A 26692-nucleotide genomic window follows, 5' to 3' on the forward strand; every position below is an offset into this window, starting at 1 on the left:
ATTTTTCACTGCCTATTGAGCTGGTGGTGTTGTCCACTCTAATAGTTAGAACACAAAGTCTTCCTCTCCCTTGTGACCAAGTGGTAGTTGCAAGCTCCTGGAATAGGTCCCGCATTGTTTTCTTAACAACTGCAGTGTCTGCTGAGTTAGAGTCTCACATCTCACTACTCACAGCACATTTTTCTTTAAAACCTGCTCATTCCTGTGCTTTCTCTGCTACCAAAGATTGGCACCTGCTCCCCAGCTGTCACTTATAGATTTCCCAGTAAGAACCAACCCTAGCAACCTGCCGTCAGATGAGTCATTTAATGCATTTGAATCATATTTCCTTCTCAGATAAATAAGAGTAACATTCCTTCCTTCCTCCATTCTTGGCATTGTGCCAGGGCTGGGGCGGGGAGGTTGCTGGGATAATCTAATGAGATATGATTTGTGAATATCCTTTACAAGATGTAAGACCCTGCACAAAAGCTAGCAATCATAATAACAAAGAAGTGTCAACAGGAGTTGGGAGCTATACATACAGCAACAGATAAGCCTGTCTTTTTGATTCAACAAACCCGCATCGAGTATGTGCCAAGCACGGTGCTGTATACAGATAAGAAAATTGGTGCTTACAATCCAGAGTGATGAGATCTATGGTAACGCCAAGCCCCTTATGAGAGCACGCAGAAAATACCTCTAACTTAGACTAAGGAAGGTCAGAGAACGCCCCGCGCCAAAAAAGGTGTTGGGCCCGTGCAAAGCGGAGCCAAAAGAATGACAACAGTGGCTTCTGGGAACTGGAAACTGTTCAGTCTGGCTCTCAGAGGGAGGTCGAGCAGCAGGGCTAGAGGGATACATTGGGGCACAATGGAAAGGTCCTAAGAGTGACATGATCAGATTTGTCTGAAAACCATCTGGGGAATATTTTGGGAGGAAGAAAGACTGAGGAAGATCAGCGAGAAGGCTACCGGGATAAGTTACTTAAAAGTTAACGACAGGAAGAAAAGGGGAGTATGTCAGAGGGGGAGACGAACCATGAGAGACGATGGACTCTGAAAAACAAACTGAGGGTTCTAGAGGGGAGGGGGGTAGGGGGATGGGTTAGCCTGGTGATGGGTATTGAGGAGGGCATGTTCTGCGTGGAGCACTGGGTGTTATGCACAAACAATGAATCATGGAACACTGCATCAGAAACTAATGATGTAATGTATGGTGATTAACATAACAATAAAAAATTAAAAAAAAAAGAAAATAAATGGTGAACTAGGCGGGCATATATGTGTAAAGAACAAAACTTATCAAGTCCAAAATAAAGTCTCATTTGTTTAAAAAAAAAAAGTTAACGACAGCATGATCTAAGATAATGGTGGAGGGCTAAAGAGAAGTGGATGGATTCAAGAGATGTTCAGGAGGTAAAACCAATGATGTTTGTTGTTTAATTCGACATAGGGATGCCAGTAGAAGGGACAGTGAAGGGGAACACCCCCATTTCTAGCTTGGATGGTGGTGCCATTCACTGAGATCGAGATTATGGAAGAAGAAGGATTGCCATATAAAGGGATAATCATTTTTAAAAGATTTTACTTATTTATTTGAGAGAGAGAGAATGAGAGATAGAGAGCACGAGAGGGAAGAGGGTCAGAGGGAGAAGCAGACTCCCCGCCGAGCAGGGAGCCCGATGCGGGACTCGATCCCGGGACTCCAGGGTCATGACCTGAGCCGAAGGCAGTCGCTTAACCAACTGAGCCACCCAGGCGCCCAAAAGATAATCATTTTGATGCATGCAATGACTCATTTTCAGGGCTGGATTCCGTGTAGAGATATACGTAGTATTTGGATGTTCTGCTACTCGTTTCATGATGCTTGCTCCAGGAAGGGACAGAATTACAGACTACATGGCCCTCACATGACTGCCAATGCCAACTAGACATGGAATGGAGGTCAGACACAAAGGCAGTGAATACATTGGCTGACCGGTAAAGTTTTGTGGGTGGTCTGGCTCAAATAAATGAGCTACGCCAATCAGATTTTGTCTCTGGAGAGCTTCAACCAAGCCACTGAGTACTGCCAGTCATTAATGGACATTGGTGTTGGAAGGTTTTTGAGTCAGGGGCTATGGTAGCAGCCACGGGGGCCACATGGAAGGCATTGAGAAGGTAGTGAAGGTTTCAATGTTAAATAAACTCACATTTAATTCTTTTTTTACTTTAGTTCTTTCAAGTGTGTAACCAGAGAAGTCACAATTAGAACAGAAATTGGTACCGGGAATGGGGTTCAAAGTGATAGAGCCTTAACACACGAGACTAGCTATGGTATTATTGGGATGAGATACAATACAAAATTGTTTTCATTATAGGATAGGAAGTTTGCAGTCTGTGGTTTTTGGTGGAAAAACAAATTAAGTTGTCACCTGCTGTCCCTTGAGACTCAGACCATATGCATACCAAAGGTGAAGCTTTGAGAGGCTTGATGCCTGAATGTAAGGATAATGAAGCAGATTATTCATTGCTTATAAACTTAGACAATGGTCAGCAGCAAAAAGACGGTTTTCTGTCCAGAATGCCTGTCTATGAGCAAATAAGACAAACGGTGATTATGTAACTCTGGTGCAGAAAGCCCATTTTGCCTGTAGCTGGAGCTCTCTGATTACTTCGAGCCAAGTCCAGAAACCAATGGGCCTTGCCAAACTGTGGTCTGGTCCTAATTTTCTGTCTCATTGAATTTCTAGTGCCAAAGTTAAAGCTCTGATTGACAAAGATGGATGTTCAGACCGTTGGAAAGAAATTATTTGGGAGGAGGAGTTGCTGGAGATCATGACACCCCACAGGCCCTTCTCAGCATTTCTTATTCTACCTTCCCCCACAAAATAAGGAGAGCCTTCCCACTCCGAGGCAAGTCTCCCTGTGAGGGTTGGAATATGGATAAGGACAGACAGACTAGGAAAGACACACCACCTTCACCTACATCCTTTCTGTGCCTTTCTGTGGTATCAGCTATTGAAAGAAGGACAGTCAGATGGAAGGAGCTAATCCTGGGTTCTTAAACAACAAAGGATTTGGGGGCCTGGTCCTCAGGATTCATTTGGGCTGTTAAGAATAGGAAGCCTTCCGAGGACATGGGTTTTACTCTGCCAGCCAGGGGTCCCCTGTGGCCACAGGGTTTGACATACACTTGAACCGGGAGCCACTGTGTGGTTCTTGCCCTGGAGATCTCTTCCTTTTTTCTAGTTTTCTCTTTCTTTCCTCTACTTTTCCAAGTAAATAATTTCCACCCCACCCTGCTGTCATCCTGGTTTTCTTCCATTGTCGGATATTGGGGGAATGGCAGGGGTTAAATTTACCGTTTCATTCGTAGATTGTAAGAAAGTGGGCAGGCACGTTGGGACAAGATCCCACAGAACTAGAAGAGGGATGGGCAGCACCTGAATATTGTGGATCCTGAGGCCAGCAAGCGACCTCGGCAGCAGTCTCGTGATGCTCACTGACTCTGAACGAGGAGCAGAATGTGACCTCACATTCCGGCGGGGAGACGCATGATTTATCGTTGTAAATGACTGTAAAGTTGATTTATAGTTGTAAGTGTGATCAAGTTAGATCAGAATATCTTTGCAAATGTCTGAACAGGGAGAAAGTTATGTGTGCCAGGCAGGGCAAGCAGAAGAATACAATTGATAGGCTTTTATTATTTGTCCTGTCCAGCGATGCCAGAAGGGACAGCTCTATATACCGCACGATCCGCACCCCCCCACCCCGACCTGCCATCGACACCTAACCCAGGGCAGCCATCCTGTGACTTCTGTTGTCTGGATCAAATGGATAGACTCATCCAAGAAGACCCTTTCTCCCAACGCTTCAACAAGGAGCCGTGGAGTCTATTGCCATTGGGAGTGGGCTCTGGACTTGGGTCTTATACACTTGGGGGATGATAAATAGGCTAGGTGGTGGGGTGCAAGGAGAACAGAGCAGACCCTGGAGAGAGAGAGAGAGACAGAGTCGCCGTTTCTTTTTTTTTTTTTTTTTAAGATTTTGGTTATTTATTCATGAGAGACAGAGGAGGAGAGAGAGAGAGAAGCAGAGGGAGAAGCAGGCTCCCAAGGAGCAGGGAGCCCGATGCGGGACTCGATCCCAGGACCCTGGGATCATGACCTGAGCCGAAGGCAGACGCTTAACCATCTGAGCCACCCAGGCGCCCAGAGTCGCCGTTTCTGTTCTGAATGGGTTTTCCCCGATCTCAAGTGTAGATTCCTCTCGGATCTGGTGAGGAGTTCTGTCGTTGGAGTTCATTGGATTTCTGCTTTCTTAAAATAAATCCCAAACTGTAGCAGACATCTAGAGTTCAGGAGAGAGATCTGGACAGGATATGGTTTTCGGGCCCGTCTACCTTTCCATGGAATGAAGACCCTGGGAGTGGATGGTATGGAGGGGACTGTACGGAGGGAAACAGAAAATGTTGCTCTTCTGGTCATTGCAAATACTTTACATTTCAAGCTTGAAAAGACACGTAGCGCTTGTGTGTATTATTTTGCTTACCCTTCTAAACAACCCTGTGATGTCGCTATTATTTCGATCCAGTTTTACAAATACGGAAAGGTGGTAAAAAGGGCTAAGTCCCGTTGCTCAGCCTATAGCAACTGCAGTGAGGGACCCTGTCTTCTGGCTGGTCCATGTTTAAGCTCCTATTCTCCCCTTGAGGCGGGCACCATCAGCATTGCCTGATATTTGCAGAGAAGTTGGCGAGAGAATAAATGAAATGAGGGACATTTATCCTCGGAGCCCCCTCGTTTCCCTTTGTGGGTCTCATCCTCCCTGGCTCCCATGACCAGTCTGCATATCACAGCACCTCTCGGGGAGACAGCTGATGCCCCATCACTGGAGCAAGAAGGGGTCTGTGTTCCAGTTATCCCTCCCAAGGTCAATTCCCAGGTTGTCAGGGCTGTGTTTAATGCTCCCAAATTCTACTGGTTGGGGGTGGCTGGTGGGGAGAGATGGTAAGTAGTATTTTGTGGAAAAAGGGTCACAGGGTCAGCTCGTTTGGGAAATCCTGAGTTAAATCAACATAAAGACTGTTTACGCTGTTCTTCTCAGAGCATTAAATGTGTTAATGTGCATCTCCCCGAGGGACCTATCATGGGAAGAATTTCCCAAACTTACTTGACCACAGACGGACTTCCAAATGTGGTGGTGTTCAAAGTCATAATAGGGAAGAGGAGAAAGACAGTATGGAGGCAGGAGGCCGGAGGCTTACAAGAACATCTCACATCTACCTCCAGGGTTAGCGATCACCTGCTCCCTATGTGCTGGGGGCTGGCCATGACCGGACATCTCCACTGATATATTTGTGCGTGCGTGCACATGTGTGTGTCCATGCATCCATGCACGTAGGCGTAATTCCTGGCTCTCAGCTCAGAGGCAGGAACCAGATTGATTTTTATCCTTTAGCTCTTAAGGTCTCTCATCCTCTAATATTTGTTCAGGTCTCTTTGGGGACTCCTTGTTCAATAAGCATAGCCCGCCTCTCTCTCGGGCTCTGGTTGGTTGGGGTACGGCAGAGCCAGATGGGGAGCTTATTCTCATTTTTCCGAGGCCAGGAAGAACAGGCAAGTTAAGAGGTTACTTGCCCCTACCGCAGACCTTGACCCTGGGGGGCCTCTTTCTTGGGCCTGACTTTCCTACCGGGGACAGGTTGGGAGAAGCCTCTGCAGAGAATTTCTAATTGATACCCTCTGTTTATTTTTGCACCCCTAATTACCCTTTCAACTTGCCATGGTTTATTTTTAGAGGTTTCCCATCCACCTCATTAACAGCTAGTAAGAGTTCCTGTCTCATATTTCTACCATTTATACCCTTAATTAAACACAGTGGCCTTTGTTATCTCTGAGTAGTGGCCTTGTTAGAATTTAAATAGGATGACTTGCAGCTATTCTTAACAGCTTTTTAAGCATTCCATCCCTTTCCTCCAACCTTTTTGTGTGCCACTGGACTAGCTAGAGCCCTTCTCCCTGGGGCTCTCTCTCTGTTCCCTTTGGTTATTCTTTTCATAATCAAGGGCGGGGCTGAGCTGAGCGTGTACAAGGTTTGGGATTCTGGCGCTCTGTTTTGTGGGTTGGCTTTGTTTTGTTGATTTTCTTCCTTCCTTCCTTCCTTCCTTCCTTCCTTCCTTCCTTCCTTCCTTCCTTCCTTCCTTCCTTCCTTCCTTCCTCCCTCCCTCCCTCCCTCCCTCCCTCCCTCCCTCCCTCCCTCCCTCCCTCCCTCCCTCCCTCCCTCCCTCCCTTCCTTCCTTCCTCTCTCTCTCTCTTTCTTTTTCTTTTTCTTTCTTTCTTTCTTTCTTACTTTCTTTTTCTTCCTTCCTTCCTTCCTTCTCCTTCTTCTCCTTCTCCTCCTTCTTCCTCTTCTTCCTCTTCTTCCTCTTCTTCTTCTTCTTCTTCTTCTTCCTTCTTCCTCTCCTTCTCCTTCTCCTTCTTTCTTCTTCTTCTTCTTCTTTTTTTGGCACCCTTGGCCTCCTTCCTTTCCCCCCTCCTGGAGTTGTGAGGGAAGAGGCTGGTTGGGATTTTTTCAAGATTTGCCATCCAATGTGTGAACAGAACAGCGACACTTAATTAAATGCGCACCAGGACTCAGATCCCTGATCTTACACCTACTGATCCTCCCACCTCATCAGGAAAGCACTGCCTAATTACCTTTTCCTGCTGGTCCAGTTTATTTTCAAACCTTTGTGGTGGGACTGGCCAAATATTGAAGGCATCCATCATCAGAGGCACCTGATCCTAGGTACCACCTTGCAGAGAGAGGGAGGCTGGCATGGCTCAGGAGTGCTCCGTCTGGGGATGCAGTGGCATGGGCCCAGGTGGCTAGGACAGGAAGGAAGATGTTTCCCCAGCAGTGTTTGGGGGGGCCTGCGGAGGAACCTGCACTTTGGGCAAGGAAGCGCAGTGGTCTGTCCTTCGTGGCCTGGGCTCCATCTGCTTGTGGAGCTCACAGACTCTCTGGCAAGAGATAAACATGTTGTTGTACCGATGGCTCAGGGACAGCCCGTGGGGTGCAGATTGAGGGGGTGCCCAAGCCCTGCAGAGGCAGGACAGAGCAGTTAGGGTCAGAATCACCTTGGCCTGAATCTCGGTTCCTCCCCTTGGCCTTGGGCAAGTGACATGACTTCTTTTTCTCTTACTTGTTTCCTCGTGTATTATGAAACAATACTGAATGGTACCTCCCTCATAGCACTGATGTCAGAACCAGTCAGGTAATGCAGGAAAAGAACCTAGCGTGGAGACTGACATATCAGAGACATTGAACAGATGATAGCTGCTACTATTAGTGTTATTGGAAAAAAGTGGCCACTGTAGTCCTCAGTGACCACTCTGGACCATAGAGGTAGTGGAAATACTTTAAAAACCTTCCAAGTATGTATTCTCTTTAGTCCATTTCTCCCAGAAACGACCCTATGTTCCATGGATGGTGTAGGATAATTCTGGGTCATTGTGATGATGTTGACTTTAGCTTATAGGAGAAGTCATCTACTGATTCCCAACTTATCCAACAAACATTTATCAAGCCCCTTCTATATGCCAGGTACTACACAAAGTACAGTAGGGACATCAGCTCTCAAGCGGCCTCCACTCTTTTGGGGAAGACCCTAACTATGATATACATCAGAATGAAATGTCTTCTAGAAAGAAGCAGCAAACATTGGACTTACAGAGACAGAGAAGAAGGAGCTGACCTGGGACGTGCAGAACTTGGGGAAGATGGAGGAAGGACATTTGAGGAGGAACGTGAAGGACAAGAAAGGTTTCAAGGGACAAAGGAGAGGTGAAAGAAAGCTCCGGGATGAGGGATCAGCGTGAGCAAAGTCATGGAGAAGTGGAAATGCATAGGTGTTTGGGAAATGCTGCCTGTGTGGAGAAAGGAGGTGAATGTGTAGGGTCACCTGGCACTGGCCTTGAATGCCACAGTAAGGAATCTGAAGGAACGGGGCTGAGGGGCCAAAGAGAAGTGACATTGGACCTTTGTTCCAGAGAGATTACTAAAGGACAATGTAAACATAGCCTGGGTCTCAGCTTTTCATGACCAGGAGGCCCCTTTCATTAATGTACTCCCATAGATCTCATAGTTTGATTTCAGTTGTATAACAAATCATATCCATGAGGCTGTATTGAAGTAAATGTACAGTTTCTAGTAGTTCTTTTAAATATTGCGGATCCCTGGATAATCTGTCAGGGTCACTTTGGGAACCAAGGCGGGAGTGTAGAGAAGTCAAGGAGCAGAGATGTGCAGCCTCCTTAGTAGACGCCTGCTGTTGTCGGGGCCAGAGGTGAAAGGGCAGAGGTGCGGTTTCTGAAAGGCGGGACAGGTATGAGACAGACTGTGGGTGGAATGGACAGGGCTTGGTGAGTGACTGGGGCCGAGGAGAGGGAGGAATAGAAGATGAGTCAGAGGCCCTGGGCCTGAGGAGTTGAGAATGTCAATGGTGCCATCACCAAGACTGGGAGCCAGAGGGAGAAGCGTCAGTTGAGAGTGGGATGCACTGAGTTTGAGGTTCCCATAGTCATCCACCTGGAGTCCTCCAGCAGGAAGTTGAGAGCTTTCGAGGCATCTCAGGACATTTTCTCTTGACAGACAAACTGAGACTCAGTTGACTTCCCATCCTCAGACTCAATGCATAGGACTAGTGGGTAGGACTGGCACACTCTCAGGCTCCCACCTTCTTCTGTCTTACCTCCGGCTCCAGTCAGTCCCCCATCACAAAGGCTTCCCTAAAATGCTCTAGTATCTGTCCCTTGGGGCCTGGGTAATGCTTATTGACTATAAGAAGGAAAAGACTGGGTTACGGAGAGGGGTGGGTGGTGGAGGGGCTCTGGAAGAGGTTCGAGGCCAGGGCAGCCCTCTGCCATTGCCTCCTGGCCCTGCCTGTGCCCAGTCTGCGGTCAGCTAGCTTAGAGCAGATGCTTTCAGTCATGGTCAACCTGATTGCCTCTGCCTTTGCTCTGTGGTGACACAGGGCAAGGGTGCAGGAATGGAAGCAGATGGCTTGCCCTGTTGTGGTAGGGACTGAATTGTAATATCACGGGTGGGGGAGGGGGACTGTTAGAGCTTCCACACTGGGTGCCTCTGCTGCTAAACCCCGCTCCTGTCCACATTGACAGCGTGCTGCTCATGGGATGGCCAGACAGATACCCAGGGTGGGAATCATCCCACCCCAAGACTGTCCAGGAACACAGCCCTCTGTGACTACCTTCCATGTGGAATTCAGAACACAATCGCCCTGTGAGCTGGGTCTGGATCAAGGTCTTCACGATTGGGAAGAACTGTCCCACTCCAGGTAAAGCCAAACCTCTAATTCTAGGACCAACTGTTCCTCAGAGCGTGGGCTGGGGTTACTGGCACTGGAATCATCTGCCAGCTTGTTGATACATGTATTCCTAGGCTCCAACCCAGGTCTAGGGCATCAGGATCTCTGTGGTAGCCATTTACATTTTTAACCAGCTTTCCAGGTGGTTCAAATGCACAGTAAGGGTTGAGAGCCCCTGCTGGAAACCATTACTGTGACTATTACCCTTGGGCCTCTCGAAACAATTTTGTCAACCACACACTTGCTATTCTGAATCTGGGTACTTGACTCTGGTCTTGGCTGGTGGGTGCTCCTCCCCGGTGGTAGATGCTTCCTCTCTGACAGGCTCGCGAGATGGGGCACCTGGATGTGTAGGGCGGCGGGAGGGAGAGAAAATCTTTGATCCTTGCCACGGGTGGAGGACAAGAGCACGTGCATGAAAAAAAAAATGAGACAAGGCAATGCACACGGGCGCGCACAGTAAGGGAGTGTGTGCCAACAACCGCTCAGGAACGTGGTGGGGGCCCTCTCCCCTGCACCAGTCTGGGGAGGCTTTTCCAAGAAGAGGGGCTGAAAATTAGGTCTTAAATTAGGCTGGATGTTTATGTTTATATTTCCCAGGGGAGGCGAGGGCATCCTGATGGCAGAATCTGCGTTAAGTAAAGCATGATGAGAGGTGGGGTTGCCCACGGAAATGGTGACGGGAACTCATGAGGTGTCCTGAATGCCAGATGAAGCCATTACCAGTTTCACGTAAGGCAAAGTCCTTGATAATATTTAAAATTTTATGCAAATAATAATCATTCCTTTCCCCCCTATGGGCAAAAGGGGAGTCAGTACAAGTTTTAGAGTAATGGTGGAACGTACACCAAAGATGTCAGGGGAGGAGTGCCTGGGGGGGCTCAGTCGCTTAAGCGTCCAACTCTTGATCTGGGCTCAGGTCATGATCTCAGGGTCTTGGGATCGAACCCTGTGTGGGGCTCTGGGCTCAGCGGGGAGTCTGCCTGTCTCTCTCTCTCTCTCTCTCTCTCTCTCTTGCTCCCTCTGCCCCTCACCCTTGCTCTCTCTCTCTAAAATAAATAAATAAATCTTTAAAAAAATAATAAAGGTAGTCAGGGTAATGAAACGACCAGGGACGTATAGACCATCTTTTTAGGGGCTGAGAAGTAGTTGTCCAGGGGCCAAATCTGATTAGAATGCCTAGGGTTTTGTTTTGTCTTTTAATTTTAATTTGAATGTCTTTGGATAGAGCTTGCCCCCTCCAGGGCCCACAACTGGCCACCCTACCTTTGACTTACAGCCTCACACAATTACGCTACACTACCCTCCCCGTTACCAATCCCCGGATCGGCATAGGGGAGGGTGAGAAGTGGAAATCCCAAGCAGCGGAGGCCACGGGGGTAACCCATGATGAAGGTCTAGAGAGAGGGTGCAGCGAGACAACACAGAGAAAGGAAGAAACGCGGTGTCGTGGCTCAGACAGGGAGAGAAGGGAGTTCCAGGATTAAACACGTGGGGGAAGGCTACTCAAGTTCACAGACGGCCAGAGGGCCTGCTGGGCTGCAGCAGGACATCCAAGGGCCTTGTGGAGGGCAGGTGGCAGGTGGTCCTTGGGAGAATAATGGCAGCTGGGGATGGATCAGCAGCAGCATGGAGGCTGGAGGTAATATGGGGGCTGGGGGGTGGAAATGGTGTAGAAAGTTGGGGGGAGGCCAAGGACTGGGCCTGGTGGCCCTCTCACTTCTGGGGATATATGCCTAAGAGTTGGGGTGCCTGCAAAACTGGCTCCAAGATGGACGCCAGGGTCAGGAGAGAAGCTCCAGGAGGGAGGGCGAGTACACAGGCAGCACTCTCTGCAAGACGGACTGGGAACGCTTGCCATACTGAGCCACCTGGGCTTTGTGAACTGGTGGGAAGGCAGTGGGGGAGGGTGTCCCTGTGGTCTGGCTCTGCTCTAAGTGCGAGCACACTTAGGTGGTGGGTCTCCTGTTTGTTTGGCTTCGCCTGGGGGGCTGGCATGGCCTGCCTGTACACCCCGGCTTTGAACCACACAGTAGAAGGGTGGTTTCCTCTGACATGTCACCGTGTGCTCCGTGTGCTCCCTGAGCAACCGGGCTTGACCAAGGCTGAGCTGTTGCCATTCATCCTGAGCTGGCTCACCCCGTCCTGCTCCCAGGCAGCCTAGAATACCATGGCCCTCCTCTGCCCCTCAGGCCAGAAGCTGAACTCCACTAGATCAGCTGGGCTTGCAGAACTTTGAATTTAAACTTCCACCAGCTCATTTTCCATTTGGGTTTTAACGGCTCCGTCACCGTGCTCCTCGGTGCCCATAAGGCTGATGAGATTGGCCGCTCAGCTGTGGATGAAAGCGGGGAAGTTCACGTTGGGGGTTCAGGATGGAGTTTGAGATGAAAACTGCTCAATGCTGCTTGGCTTCACGTTTTTCCCCAAAGTGAAAATCCAGCTGGTTTGTTCCCCGGTTTGTCTCTGAAGCAGTGTCTGGTATTTATAGAGGACTGCACCAAGGGCCAATCAGCTCAGAATGGAAATTCCTGAGCCTGGAGTTCTCTGGAGCCACTGGCTCTTGGCTTTCTCTCTCCCCGGAGTTCAGCTAAGGTTTTCTCTCGAAAACTTGTAAGCTCTGAGAAGTTTGAAGAAGCATAAATGGAGGATCTCCATGAAAACACGGACTGTCTTTCCCTTGGCGTGGATGCCTCATGTGTTTGTTAGAGTTAGGGGCAAGAAGGTGGGCGAAAGGCATGGAGACAGGACCCTTGGGGGCCCCAAGGAGCTGCTGCAGGGTCCGGCTCTCTGCAGGTGACGGGCACTGTCCCCTGTTCCTTCTGCCACTGGGACCTCCCACTTCTGAAATTCTGCACCCATGCTAACCCACTGGGCAGAAACCAGAATTGGTTGTTAGCACAAACATTCCAGCTGCAAGGCAAAGGGATTGTGAGATAGCTGACATTTCAAAAGACAGCTGGAATGAGTGAGATATCAACGGACACATTCGTTAAATGTCACTTTTGTTTCTCTGCAGTGTTCAGTGCTTAAGTTATTCTAAATTAATTACCCAGCCACTTGATTTATTCTGTACATTTCCCCCTCCCTGCTCCCTCCCACCCTCCTCAGACTTCAGAGCAGTGCAGTCTTATTCCCTTTGTTCTCCAGTGACTCAGCTGCCAAAGGTGAACAGGTCTCCAAGGAGGGAGGACGTGGTTCACGCAGCACTGGCTTCTGGTTGCTTCTGGTCTCGGGCTGCCAAAGCAACTCCACCTCTGTCTTACAGACTGGTTGGGGGGGAGGGCAGAAGGGGCAGGAAGAAGAGGCTCAGAGAGGTTACATGACCTGCCCAGGGTAGACTGGGGAAGCTGAAGAGCCAGGGCCTAACCCATATCTTCTGGCTCTTGAGTTGACCAAACGTAATGGTGTCGAAGAGATGAATCCGTCCTCACGTGGCAAATTAGGCAAGATACAGCGTTACATGTCAGGTAGCCCCCGCGATGAAACAGAATGGAAAATACACTTCCACCCCAAGCTTCCCAGCCAGGGAGAGAGCAAGCCAGGAGCATCTGGGCAGTCTGATGATTCAAGACCAGGAGGCACGGGGAGAACCTTTCTGCGTAAGAAGTCAGGCATCTTTGGACCATCGGCAAAAGAAAGCTAGTGGTAATTTAAGGAGGACAGTTTGTGAAGCTTCTCTGGTTCTCTGATTTCACCATCCACTTTCACTGCCATGTGCCATCATCAGTAATGTCTCCTGAGAGCAGCCCTTTCAACAGTGATTCGCAAGTCCTCTGTCATCTCAGGGCCTCGTGTGTCCACAAACACTGAGAATTTCTAGCCACAGGTTTTCATTCCTCGTTGTCCCAGCCCGAAGGGTCCCCACAAGCCTGGCTCAGACACAGACTGAAGCCACACAAGGTGAAGCCATAGAGAAAAGAAGAAATGCTCCATGTCTCAGGATGCCTGAGGCACCTGCCCACATGGCTGCTCAGTGTCTCTCTGGATAATCCCTCATGTGTCACCAAAAACCCCAATCTGTGCAGAAAAAAGAATCACCTCAGGGAAAAGAGTCACACATCTCCCCACTCTGCCCCCAGTCCTAATTTACTGCCTGTGAGTGTCTTCAGCTGAGACCCCTGCAGGAGGAGACTCAACCCTCTGGTACTGAACAGGAAGAGATGTAAGAAGGCAGGAGAGCTGAGCTAGCCTGTGTGCATTCCTGAGTTTGCAGAGCTCCTCTGAACCCTCTGCGTTCTTCTGCCTGCCCCCTCTCGTGGCAGCTCATCATCGATTTCCCTTTTCATCAAGTCTGATGGCACAGGCTTTGTTTGGAGCTGCATATTGTAGAGTGATGAGCCCTCCTGCCATTTCTGAGCTTTCCAGTAGAGCTACTAAGTTACAGCAAGACTTCGCTCTTCCTGGCATTGTCCAACACAGGACACGTTTATGGGATGACTGACTAGGGTTGGGGGTGATGAGTGGACTCCACAATTCTTTAGCTACTCCTGGAAGAGTAACTGATGTGGGGGGGGGGAGGTGGCAAATGAATTTGCATGAGTCCTGGTTCACAAACAGGCCATTGCAGGGTTCTCTCCAAGAAGAAATGAGGCTCAGGGTTGCATAATGAAGGGTGTACACATAAGTGGATGGCTTAGGCAACCCTTCTCTAGGTTTACCACATTATAATTTCCTCTTCATGTGTCTGTCTCCTCCTCTGTATTGTGAGCTCCTTGAAAAGATTTGTTTTGTTAGAAGGCAGCTCAGCATCATGTTGACCAATGATTAAGCATCATGCTTAAGCATGTGGACAATGGGATTTAGTTATCTGGTTTTAGTTGTATGACCATGGGCAGGTTTCTTGACCTCTTAGGGTTAAAGAGAAAATTAAATGAGGTAATGGATGTAAGGCACTTAGAACAGTGCCCAGTATCGAAGAAGTGTGTAGTGTTGGCTAGTTGTTATTATTAATTTGTGTGCCATCAGCCTAGCACGTTACCTGATATATACTAAGTGCTCAACATGTTTGTTGAGTGAATACCTATGTGCATTCAACAAAAGATGAACCTGCATTCATGGGAGTTAGTCCAGCTGAAGTTCTTGAGTGTTCTGAGGCCAAGTAGGGCAGGAGAGAGAAGTTGGGCTGTGGGGTTGTGTTTGGTTGGCAGGTTGGGAATTGGTCCAAGACATTTGCAGTTGTGGGAGAGGAACTCCAGAGGAAATTGGCAAGAATTGGGTGAAAATCTAGTTAGCCGGTTAAACCTCCATCACTGTGCTTGGTCCTGCACGAAGTATCACAACATATGTTTATCAGCAAAAGTCCCAGAGGTGAGGATGGACAGAATGTCAGCAAATGGCACCTTATAGGTGATTCCTATAGGATACTTTGTAGTGTCCTCAAAAGTTGAAGCCCTGTGAATACTACCTGAAACTATCTATTGATTCAATGCAATCCCCATCAAAATCCCATTTTTTTGTAGAACTAGATTCATCCTAAAATGCATATGGAATCTAAGGGACCCTGAGTAGCCAAAACAATTTTGAAAAAGAACAAAGTTGGAGGATTCACACTTCCTGATTTCAAAACTTACTAAGAAGCTACAAGTAATCAAATTAATGTGGTACTAGTATAAAGGCACACATATAGACCAATGAAACAGCATAGAGGGCCTAGAAATAAACTCTCACATATATCGTCAAATGATTCTCAGCAAGGGTGCCAAGATCATTCAGTGGGGGAAAAGACAGTCTTTGAAACAAATGGTGTAGAAAAAACTGGATATCCACGTGCAAAAGAATGAAGTTGGACCCTTACCTCACAACCTATACAAAAATTAAAATGGATCAAAGACCTAGGTGTGGAGGGTGGGGGGATGGGTTAGCCTGGTGATGGGTATTAAAGAGGGCACATTCTGCGTGGAGCACTGGGTGTTATGCACAAACAATGAATCATGGAACACTACATCAAAAACAAATGATGTAATGTATGGTGATTAACATAACAATAAAAAATTTAAAAAAAAAGACTTAGGTGTAAGAGCTAAACCTATAAAACTCTTCAGAAGAAAATATAGAGGTAAAGTATCATGGCATTGGATTTGGCAAGATTTTTCAGATTCGACACCAAAAGCACAAGTAACAAAAGAAAAAGACAAATCGGACCATCTCAAAATTTAAAACTTTGTGTATCAGAGGACATGATCAACAGCCACCCACAGAATGGGAGATAATACTGTATTTGTAAATCATAAATCTGATAAGGGATTAATAGAGGAATCCAAAAACTTAACAACGACAAAACAAATTTAAAAATGAGCATAGAATCACTATATTGTGTACCTGAAACTAATATAACACTGTGTGTTCACTACACTGGAAGTAAAATTTAAAACTTAATAAAGTTTTTTAAAAAATGAACAAAGGCCTCGAATAGATATTTTTCCAAAAAAGATATACAGATGGCAAATAGCACATGAAAAGATACTTAACATCACTAATCATTAGGAAAATGCAAATCAAAGTCACAATTAGATACCACTTCACACCCATTATGACACCTACCATCAAAAATACATAAAATAACAAGTGTTGGTGAGGGTAAGGAGAAATTAGGACTTTTGGGCACTGCCTACGGGAATGTAACATGGTGCAGCCACTATGAAAAATGGTATGGCAGTTCCCCAAAATATTAAATATAGAATGACCATCTGACTCAGCAAATCCACTTCTGGGTATATATATACCCCAAAGAACCGAAAGCAGAGGCAGGAAGAGATCTTTGTACACCCACATTCACAGCAGCATTATTCACAATGGCCAAAAGGTGGAAGTGACCCAAAGGTCCACTGACAGATCAATGGAAAACAAAAGGTAGTATTTTCATACAATGGAATATTATTCAGCCTTAAAAAGGAAGGGAATTCTGATACATATTATATAACATGGGTCAACCTTGAGGATATTCTGCTAAGTGAAATAATCCAGACACAAAAGGACAGATATGGTATGATTCCACTTACATGAGGTACCTGGAGTAATGAAATTCATGGACACAGAAAACAGAATGGTGGTTGCCAGGGGCTGGGAGGTGGGGGGAAGGAGAGGATGGCAATCCACTGTTTAATGGGTACAGAGTTTCAGTTCTGCAAGGTGAGAAAAGTTCTGTGGATGGCTGGAGGTGAGGGTTGCCCGACAGTGTGAATATACTGAAAGCCGCTGAACTATACACTTAAAAAAGGGTTAAAATGGTAAATTGAAGATAAGTATATTTTCCCTACACGCACACACACAAAAGGCCAGAGCAGAGGCGAGGGGAGGAAAGAGGTGGGTCCCTGCAAACGTGGATGAAAACAGACTTGTGAGTCAAGTGATTTCCAAGCACTTTGGATGAACTTGTGAGGAATCTTTTTATGAGGCCCTTGATTGATCTGTTTTTGTTCATCTGCATCCTCATCGGTCAGCTCTGCTCGGGCACACCTCCATTATTATTCACATCGCTTCCTTTTTCCTTGACCCCTAAATCTTGATGGGTCCCGAAGAAACCCTCTTTGAGACTCTCCTTGTCTGCTTGTACCCACGTGGCCGTGTCAGCCTCCTGTCTTCACATCTCATTCTGGTGCGTAAGCTTTCTATAAATTAACATCTCACGCCCTACCTCTCTGCCAAGCTGCTTCTCGAACTACGGCTGTCTGCTGCACATCCCTGCCGCATCCCAAATTCAGTTGGCCCAAACCGGACTCATTGTTGAGCCCGAACAGACTCGATCTGTTGAGTCTCCTGTTTCTATGGAAGGCTCCGTCGTTTTTCTGGTGCCTCAAGGGTGAGAACATTCAACACTCTTGAATCTCCCTGCCTTCTCCCTGCCTTCCAGATCTGTTCAGTCGCCAGCCCCGCTGTGTGGTCCATCTGTGTCCACCGTGTCCTGTACAGGTGCCCTCCTTTCCTTGTGTGGGACCTCTGCCTAGCTCAACCTTCTGCCCCCTCCTGGGTGAACGGCCGCAACTGCCTGCCAGCCTCTCGCCCTCCCGTCTCTGCTGGTGGGCTTGCCGCAGCCGTGCTGGGAGTGCCACTGTGAACCAGCCAGAGGAAAGCCATGGTGGGGGAGGGGGGAGGCCAGGCCTGTTCCCCGCCCTAGGGCATCAGACATCTGGATGGGGCTCACTGCAAAGAGGAGCGGGACACGGGACAAATCACAAAGTCCCGAGGGGCCTGTGGCTGCAAAACAGCCTGAGGAGAGGAGGCCAGGTGAGGGGATGAGGTGTGGCAGCTAGACAGAGTCTCAAAGTCAGGCAGATCTTGCAGGTCTGGGGGATGAGCTCGCCTGGGAGCAGAAGCCAAGCCAGCGGTGGAGGGAGGAGGGGCAGCAGGTCCATCTCACGGAGGCAGTGGGCAAGAACGAGGCAGGGACCAGGTCTGCAGCCTGGTGGTGTGGTGTATGGACCCCTCGGCCCGGAATGCGCCCCCTCCTCACAACTTCCCCACCCCGACTCTTACCCATCCTTAAAAGCTCTGGAGCAGATGCCCCCTCCCTCTTGAAGCTGTCATTCTGCCCCGCGGTGATATGCTTTCTTGGGCTTCTGGAGCTTTCTATTTCACCTCCTGTCCTGCGCTCACCACTTTCTACCTCAGACTATAGTTCCTTATGTTGCCAATTTACTAGACTAAAGCTTTTTGTGGGCAACGTTCAAGTCCGAGGCTGGCCCAGTCATGGGGCTCTATCTAGTCCTTGAGTTCATGCACCAATGAATGGACTGTAGCTTCTCTTTGTTTCTCTGAATCAGCCGGTCAGTAGCTGTCACCCTCCACAGGGCTGCTCACTTTGCTGTGGTCACCCCAAGTGCTAACCAGTGATTTCCAGTCCTTCTTCCCCTGGGCGCTTGAACCCCTATGTCCTGGGAGGCCACGTGAGTAGTGGTAGGCAATGAACTGGGAAGGAAAGGGACATGTGTCTCCTCCGGACCACAGTGGTGAGGCCAATAGGAGAGGTTTCAGAGCGCTCGTTTCCCTCGGGTGTGGCAACGAGCCACGTTTGGGATGTTGCCTGTTCTTGTCATCCTGAGCCCCCCCGCCCCGCCCCGAATAAATACGATGAGCAGAGCTCCCCCTTGCTGACCTGTCACGGGCACGAGCACAAATGAGAAGTAAGCCTTTGTTGTTCCCAGCCACTGAAGTCTGAAGGTTGTTATGGCTGCCTAACCCAGCCCGGACAGCCAGACACATTTACCCTGTCACTTGATCCGCTCTAGATACCAGTCACATCACCGGGCCCTGCCTGCTGATGGGTGACCCGACGACAGGCAGAAGCCAGGGGAGGCTGTGTGTTTGGGAAGCAGAGTGCTTCCCTCAGCAGTTCAGTTCCCTCGGTGGCATCTCACCGTGGAATGCCAGTAATTTAGCTGCAGATGCGCAAGAGCAGACGGTACCTTCCACTCTCCCCTCAATGGGCTGCTTCCTAAATTAATTAAAAGCTGGGGGTGAGCACAGAGAATATTCTATTAAGTCAGAATGTCCTTTTTAAATGTTCGAGTCTGCGGTAGGATTTTCTCCTCACTCGGCCGAGTGGTGTTTTATGAGAGTTAGCAGGATTCCTCCCCTGGTGGGCGGAAGCGTTGCACTTTCCAGCTATGAGTGTGCAACCCGCTTCCCTAGAGAAGCTTGGGCATCTGGAGGGGCTGCTCGTTGCGCCGAGCAGCTGAGGAAACAGCACAGCCCTGCGCACCAAATGCTCTGTGAGTCGTAAGCCTGACAAAACACAGGTGGATTTCAGCTTTATGCGGTATGCAGGTATTCCTTGGGCAGAACTAAAAACAAACAAGCCCTTCCGCTGTACCTCCGATGGAAGGGAAGTGGCTATCTATGTGAAACAAAGCTTAAAGATGAAAGCTGTGTGGTGTCCTGTGTGTATGCGGACGGCTAAACCTTGGGAACATACGATGACAAGAGGAATGGGCAAGAGACAGAGATTTAATTGAATAAAAACTCCAGGCTGTGACGGGGTGGGAGACATGAAGCGGTAATTAACAACATAATTTTTTTAAATGATGTTGCAATTAATTAATATCCTGAGTATGTGAAGGAAGGGGGCGGCCTCTTTCAGCCCAGAAAAACTGCTAAATAAAGAAGAGAACTTTGCATTTTTTAAAAAACATCGATATGTAAAAGGCCCTGGTTATCATGACTTCAGCAAAGCTCAAAACACCAACCCAAGAAAGGTTTCTCATGGCAGAGAAGCTAACAAATGAATCGACTTTGTATTTCATTTTATTCTGAAATTTGTAATCCATTTTATTCTCATCTGTGAGGAAGAGGTATTGGGCTAGATAATGAAGTTGGCAGACATTCAGGTTCATTCATGCTTTGGGTTGAGGACTAGTCCCCCCAGAAGACATTGGGAGTGGGGTTCCTGGAGCTGAGAGCCTCCCTGGGGTAGGCTTCCCAGCCTGTAGAAATTTACCAAGACTGCTGTAATGGGAGTGGTAGCAGTTGGGTAGGTGGTGTGGGGCTAACCGTAATCTGCTCAGGAAATGACTTCCCAAAACCACTGAGAGGTTCACTCATGTGAGTTAGCTGCTTGGACATAAAAGGAACGTCTGAGAGCAGTAACTATTCCATGATTCACATCGATCATGCTCCCTCCTCCGAAAGAGTTGAGTGGTCATCCTCATGTGTCTAGGGGTATGAAGATGGCAGCTGGACATGAGTTTTGAGATCACTTCTGGAAAGATCCTCTCACACTCATTTCTGGGCTGCTCATGACCCAGGAAACTCAACTGTCCCCTTCCTAGTTGCAGGACCCACGACATGTGCTCAGTGATCGAGTTGGCTGTGTTGATGGGGTCAGTCTAGAGTCAAGAGACAGAATGAAGTTTATGGCCTGCTCTGAGTCTTGCCATGCCTTTGGGTTTTTTTGCTCACTCTCAAAAGAATTTCCAGCTGCAGTACTGCCTGACTAGGATGGCCTATCAATCACAAGGCATTTGGAGAGAAAACTTATCTTTATACCAATGATGCATTAGCTCCTAGCCTAAGGCTCAGTACAGAGTGGAGTTTGGTTTATCTGCCTTTACTTTTCTTTTCTTTTTTCCTGCCTTTACTTTTCTAAGCTGAAAACATCTCTGGCCACAATATCCTGGTCACCCTCATGCCAATCTGAACTTTGGGTAGAAGACACTGCCTAAAGTTATATCAGCAGAGAAACCTGATAACTTGGCTTAAGGTGAGGGTTACTTTATTGAGTTTCTGCTCCTAAAGCATGTGACATATATAAAGAATAAGACACAAGGTGTGTGAATAGCTTTTCCCTTCTTGCCCTTCCACTGGTGGAAGAAGGTGTTCTTCCAGCAGACTTGCCTCTTGCAAGTCACACACACAACTCTGGAAGTTGGCATTGTGTCGTCACAGATAAAGTAGAAACTCACCTCCACGAATTTACCAGGGCTATACAGACTGAGATTGAGCAAATCAACTGAGTTATAGGTGGTTGGTGGGAAGACCAATATGAACTCAACAGAAACATACTATTACAATACAGAAGAGTTGAAACATGTTTTTTTTCCTAAACTGAATTTGGCCTAAGGTAGAGCTCTAAAGGGAAAAAAAACCCAAAAAAACCTTCACTACCACTGAAACAAACACTGAAGCACTTAGTAATCTATAGAACTAAAGTTTAAGATGAATATTGTCCCAGAGTCAGGGGGGCTGAAATAGGCTTAAGCTGACTTTGTTTCAATCAAGAAGATTCTCTTCACAGAAAGATGGATTCCAGCTATGACTTGGATTAAAACTCCCCATTCCCCAAAGAACATTTTATCTAGGTGTTTCTTTGACCTATTTAGGCATTTTCAACAGTTGCTTGATACTTCATGGAATTAATAAAGCTACGCATAACACAGAAGTCGTTCTGGAACACGTGTGCCTTCTCTTCTTTACAACGAAGGTTATTTTTGAGAACAAAGATCCCGTATTCAAACAAGTGTGGTCCTTAACTGTGGTGTGCCAGAAAACATACAGCATGTTTAGTTTCAGCAGAATCATTCCTAAAGAAAGAGACTAAGTTCCCACGAGGAATCAAGACATTTTCAGATGATGAGGAAAGTCAACAAGGAAAGGGGGGCGGGGAGGAGCCCTGCACGACCCGCGGAAGGTGCGAGGACACCTCGGAGCGCTCATGATTTCACCGTAGGACCAGGAGCCTACACTTCGGTTTGTGTCACAGAGGCGAAGAGATTCCGAGGGTCACAGCTAGCCTTGTAAAGGCTCTTGGCCCGATCTGCATCTTCCCGCAGGCCACTGCAGACGCAGCCGGGGCTCCATCCCATGTCCTTCTTCTATAGGCTTCTGGAGCTTGGTGGAGACACAACACTGCAGGAACTCAAACCACCTCCCCCGGGAAAGACAACTATTTTACATTGTATTTTATATGAACCAGCTTCTGGGCTCTCCACGCTTCTTTCTCTCCTACTTTTCCCCCCTTCTCTTCTTGGCAGCCGATCCATAAAAAGTGAAAACCACAGAAAACATCACCTTAGGAGACAAGAAAGACTAAGACAGGTCTGGCCACACGACAAGGGTCTTGGCCTTGACCTACACAGGAGCGGTTCAGACTCGTGCTACGGCCGCTGCTGCCCCTGTGCAACACTGTGTTTGGACGGTGGGACGAGTGCAAAAAAAACGTCGCTGAGTCCCGTTGGTGTCGCCCGGCCACGCGGCTCATGGTGTGGGAGGTGGTTTCGGAGATGGGCACGAGCTCTCGCTGTCAAAGCTGGCAGCCCGGCCCTGCCACTGCAGAGAGGGGAGAAGGGGGGTTATCGATGGCCAAGGGGACTTGCATTTCAACTTTCAGAACTTCTCTGGCCCATGCACTGAATTCACTTTTCCCAGCTTTTCATAAGCTTACTTGAATTTTGCTGTCAGCCATGCAAAAACAGAAAGAAAAGAGCTGTAGAGCCTCTAGTTTGGAATACCTGATTTAAAAAAAAAAAAAAAGACCTACTGCAGAGATAATGAAAGCTTTTTCCACTATGTGCAGTGTGTGTGTGTGTGTGTGTGTGTGTGTGTGTGTGTGTGTGTATGTGTGTGTGTGTTAATGAGGTGCTATGACTGGACCATTTCTGAGTGCTTCAGCCATTTTTCACACTGAAAATCGGATTATGTTAGCAGGGAAAGAGGCAGTCTACAGAGTGTGCCCTTACTGCCAAGAACCCACGATCATGAATTATTAGCAATTTGTCTGGGAGCTGTTAGTACAGCTACAAACCTGATACTGCTTTAGCATCCGGCTCTCTTTCTCAGGCTTAATGCTTCCTGGGGGCACTCATGCCCACCTTGTGAGGAGGTGGGGGTGTGAGGCCGGCAGCCCCTTCCCCTTTCCGGAGCATCCCCTGCCTTCTCCCCACCTCACAGGTTGTCCCGTCAGCCCCACCCTGACCCTTCTGTCGAGGTGGGTGTTGGAATGAGGCATAATGGAGCAAAGGAGAGGGCTGAGGATGGACGGGGACCCGTACCTGAGCCATTCGACCCTTCCTTAGATTGAAAAGCCAGTCATGCTGGAGCACTGTGTTCTGGGCAAAGATCTGACCCTGGGAATATTCTTGACCCATCTTGGAGCCATGTAACTTCAAAGTGAGAGAGTGTCCACCGCTCCCTCCATCCTTCTTGGATGCTGAGGAGACCCAAACCTCTCCCAGGTACCCACGGGATGGGCTCCGGAGGGAGTCAGGGAGGTGGTCGAGGTGGCCTTTCTGAACAGAAGTACAGTCTCCTCTGCTCCCCCTGAGCTCTGGGGGTCTCCATTACGGAATGATGGGCCAAGTAGAAGCTGCTTTATGCATTTGTACACGAATGGGGGCGGGAGGGGGAAGGATGCCGTGCTCCCCACAACACAGCCATTTCTAGACAGAGCTGAACCACCTAAGGAGTAGACCGTTTGTCAGCCAGTGCTTCCTACTGGAAGCCCACAGTGCTGAGGAGAGACCCAGACCTGTGGAACATCTCCACACTCCCACTTCTACAGAAAGCCTCTGTCAACTTCCCCGGGCTCAGTCCCTTAGTGTCCCTGTGCAGGCCAACCGGCGGATCTTTACAACTAACCCAACGCTGGACCATCGGGTATGGATGACCACCAGTACGTGCCCTAGGTCCAAGCAATCTTAGCATGCTGGACCTGTGGGCAGGCCCAGGGCGTCATCCAGCCAACTCTCTAGTTGTTGCCCGTAACAAAACCAAGACACAGAGAAGTCAAGACACAGCTAGTTAGGAGCAGAGCCAGGATGTGAAACCAGGTCTCCTAACTCCCAACTCACTGCTCCTTTCACTCCATCCTGCTGCCACCTTAGCATCCGGCCACAGCAAGGGGAGAAGGAGACATACGGTGTAGGAGGAAGCCTAACCTCTTCGGGTCCACACCCGGGTACTTACTCCTAACTCCAGGTGGCAGTCTCTCTGCGGGCAGCGTCCACGTGAATGAAATCACAACCGAGGGTTTCCCTGGTGAAATATTTTAAATAAATAAGTGCCTGGTTGTTGAGCCCACTGTGACTTCTGACTCAAGTGCTTCTTAACCGGAAGGTGACACAAGATGATCACCAATGTTCTCAGTCAACGCACCTTTGTTTTAGGGGTTCCACTTTTTCTGCACCAGCCTATAGTGTTGGTGAACGGTACATGTAATTACTGGCTTCTCCCCTGGGTAAGCATGCCACTTAAACAATCTGACTGATAGGCCAGTGCGGAGGAGAAAAAGCAAGATGGCCACACAGAGTACCTTTCTTTTCTTTATATGATAGCCCAAGTCACACAGAGCGTAATTGCTAATCCGGAACACACGAGGAAGGCACACTGGCTTCCCTGGCAGCCCCTGACTGTTTCTGTGAAGATAAACAGAGGACGGAAATGGGTTTCGTGGACAATGGGATGGTGACTGATTCCAGCAGGCTTATCATGGTGGCTCTGAAATCCCAAAGACCGGCCCTCCCTGGCACCCGGGAAGGTGATCGTTCCAGGACGTCTGTGTTCCAGTAAGACCTTCTGTTATTCTGTGATGGGTCACGCTCAGAGATCTGAAATCTCTGGAAGCTGATCTCCACTTGGCCCTTCCTGATGGAACGCCTTTGGAGAAGGCTGCTGGTCAGCCTCGGCTCTGGGTGCGGTGACAGCAATGACACGCAGCACCGGGCAGGGGTGCTCAGAGGGAAGGGGACCACTGCCGCTGCTGCCGGGAAGGATGCTCGCTGGGGCTTGATCAGATTCTACTCGCGAAAACATCCCAGCAGGGAAAAATACCTTTTCAGTTCATTTGTTCCCCTCAACCTTATTTTAAAACCCCAAACAAGCGAGCAAGTAGGGTGCCCTCTGTTCTCATTAATAAAAAAGAAATGATCACAGCACTCGAAACTCCTCGAAGAAAGGTACAATCTAAATAGAGAGTGCTTTATGGATGTGATGCCGTTTATCTTCCCGGGAGCGGGAGAGTGAGATTTCTTTATGTAGGATACAAATGGGGGAAACAAATTCTAGGAGCAAGGTTCTTGCTCGATGTCCAGAACAGAAGCGAGGAGGCAAGATGGGAGCTCTAAGGGTGATTGAGGTGATAGATGTTAGAGTGCAATGCATCACTTGAGCCCAAAGAGGGTTTACTTTGTATCTGCCTGGTAGGTTTTTAGATGCAGTTTTACGAAGATACTTAAACTGTGGGTGCTAAAAGTGTAGGTGAAATCCTAGGTTGCCAAGATGAATGTCATTTTCAGCTTCTTCATACAGAGAAATGATCAGCTGGGCAGAAAATGGTAGGATAATGAGAGGGGGAGGGGCAGGCTCGGGAGCTTGGTGTGTGAGGTCAAGAAAAAAGTAAACCCAAAGGATATGAATCAATTTATTCTCTTTTCGTTTTCCATATACTGTTACTTTCCCCTTACTGTCTCATCAAATATTCATTTTCAAGGGCTTGATTCTACTTTATCTTTCTTTCTTTTGTAGTCTGGACTAGTGAGTCAGAGTTTTCAAAGGAATAGGACTTAGAATCAATTATTTGGCTTAATTAGGTTGTATTCATCACGGAGTGATTCTGGAACTGAGGGCCGGCACCTCTGTGCTCCCTGCATCCACCCCCAACTCCAGCCGCCCCTGGCTGGTAGCTTCAGTTTGCGTGGACAGAGTGGCCCAGTTACATGGGGAGGGTTATCTCCCTGAGCTGGCAACACATGAGGGCTCCCTGGCTCCACCCGTCATGATTTAGGGTCAGAGTTTCCTAGAAAAGCAGAGATGACAGAGCCGACCCCATCATTTACCAACCAGGAAACTGGAGACCAGAGGGGGCAGTGAGTTGCCTGAAGACTTGTAGCCCATCGGGGCCACTTAGCTTACATGTCCCTGCCCCTAAACCATCCTGAACGTTTTAGTATGCTTGCTTATTCTACTCTTAAATATCTCCAAGGGATTTAAGAGGAGAGAGGGGGCGTGGCACCCTCCCTTGGTTGAATCAAGCCTGCATTCAGTGAGGTGCCAGGTGTGGTCCCTAGGTCATCCTCAGTTCCGTCCAAGAGCTGCCTTCTGTGGAGGCAGAGGCTGGTTGTGGGTACCTCACCCACACCCTGCAGAGAGAGCCTTCTGCATAAGAGGGGGCAGAGGCTCCCTGGGGGAAGGGAGCCGGAGAGCTGAGGGGCCGGTCTCCGTCATTCAAGCTTTCACAGCTGTGGTAACATCAAGGCAGCCACAAGCTAGAAACAGGAGGCTTCCGATGAACAGGAACTGTGTCTATGCCTTACTTCTCATGCTTGGCCTCGAAGGCATGCCCACCTCAGTAGGTAAATCAATTAGCCTGGCTCCTGGAACCCTCTCTCCCCCACAGCCCTCAGTCTCTCCTAAGATACCTCACAGCGCTGGAAGCAGGGAGAAACAGGCCTGGCCACACCAAAAAGAGAAGGGAGAGCTGACAGGTCCTCTGGCTTTGTTGCCCACACCTTTCCTGTGTCCCAAAGCCCAAAAAAGGGATTACAGTTGACCCTTGAACAACATTGGGATTAGGGGCACTGACCCTCTGCACAAAGATCCGATATGACTTTGACTCTCCCAAAACTTAACTACTAATCACCTACTGTTGACCAGAAGCCTTACCGATGACATAAACAGTCAATGAACACGTATTTTGTATGTTATAGGAATTCTATACTGCATTCTTACAATAAAGCGAGAGAAAAGAAAATGTTATTAAGAAAGTCATAGGGAGAGAAAATACACTTACAGTGCTGTGCTGTATTTATTTTAAAAAAAAATCCACACACAAGTGGACCCACACAATTCGAACTGTGTTGTTCAAAGGTCAACGGTACTCGGTTTTTAAGGTGACTGCTTTTAAGCTGAGGGGCCATGTGGTGTAAGGATGAAA

General features: G+C 48.3%; 1 protein-coding gene across 7 annotated transcripts in view; it reads right to left on the minus strand.

The window, feature by feature from the left end:
• The window catches only part of SYT6 (synaptotagmin 6), a 100801-nt gene that overhangs the window by 21987 nt on the left and 52122 nt on the right, over positions 1 to 26692 (minus strand). For 2 of the 7 annotated variants that reach the window (XM_027581193.2, XM_027581187.2), the window contains exon 7: positions 19070 to 22092. The exons of 4 other annotated variants lie outside the window; for them this stretch is intronic. In XM_027581193.2, coding sequence (XP_027436994.1) covers positions 22021 to 22092 — 72 coding nt within the window. In that variant the 3' untranslated portion in view covers positions 19070 to 22020. Of the gene's footprint in view, positions 1 to 19069; positions 22093 to 23727; positions 23797 to 26692 lie in introns of those variants that run through there. One more of the 7 variants, XR_003517631.2, reaches the window with a different exon arrangement.

The sequence above is a fragment of the Zalophus californianus genome, chromosome 4, assembly GCF_009762305.2.
Source record: "Zalophus californianus isolate mZalCal1 chromosome 4, mZalCal1.pri.v2, whole genome shotgun sequence".
Taxonomy (NCBI): domain Eukaryota; kingdom Metazoa; phylum Chordata; class Mammalia; order Carnivora; family Otariidae; genus Zalophus; species Zalophus californianus.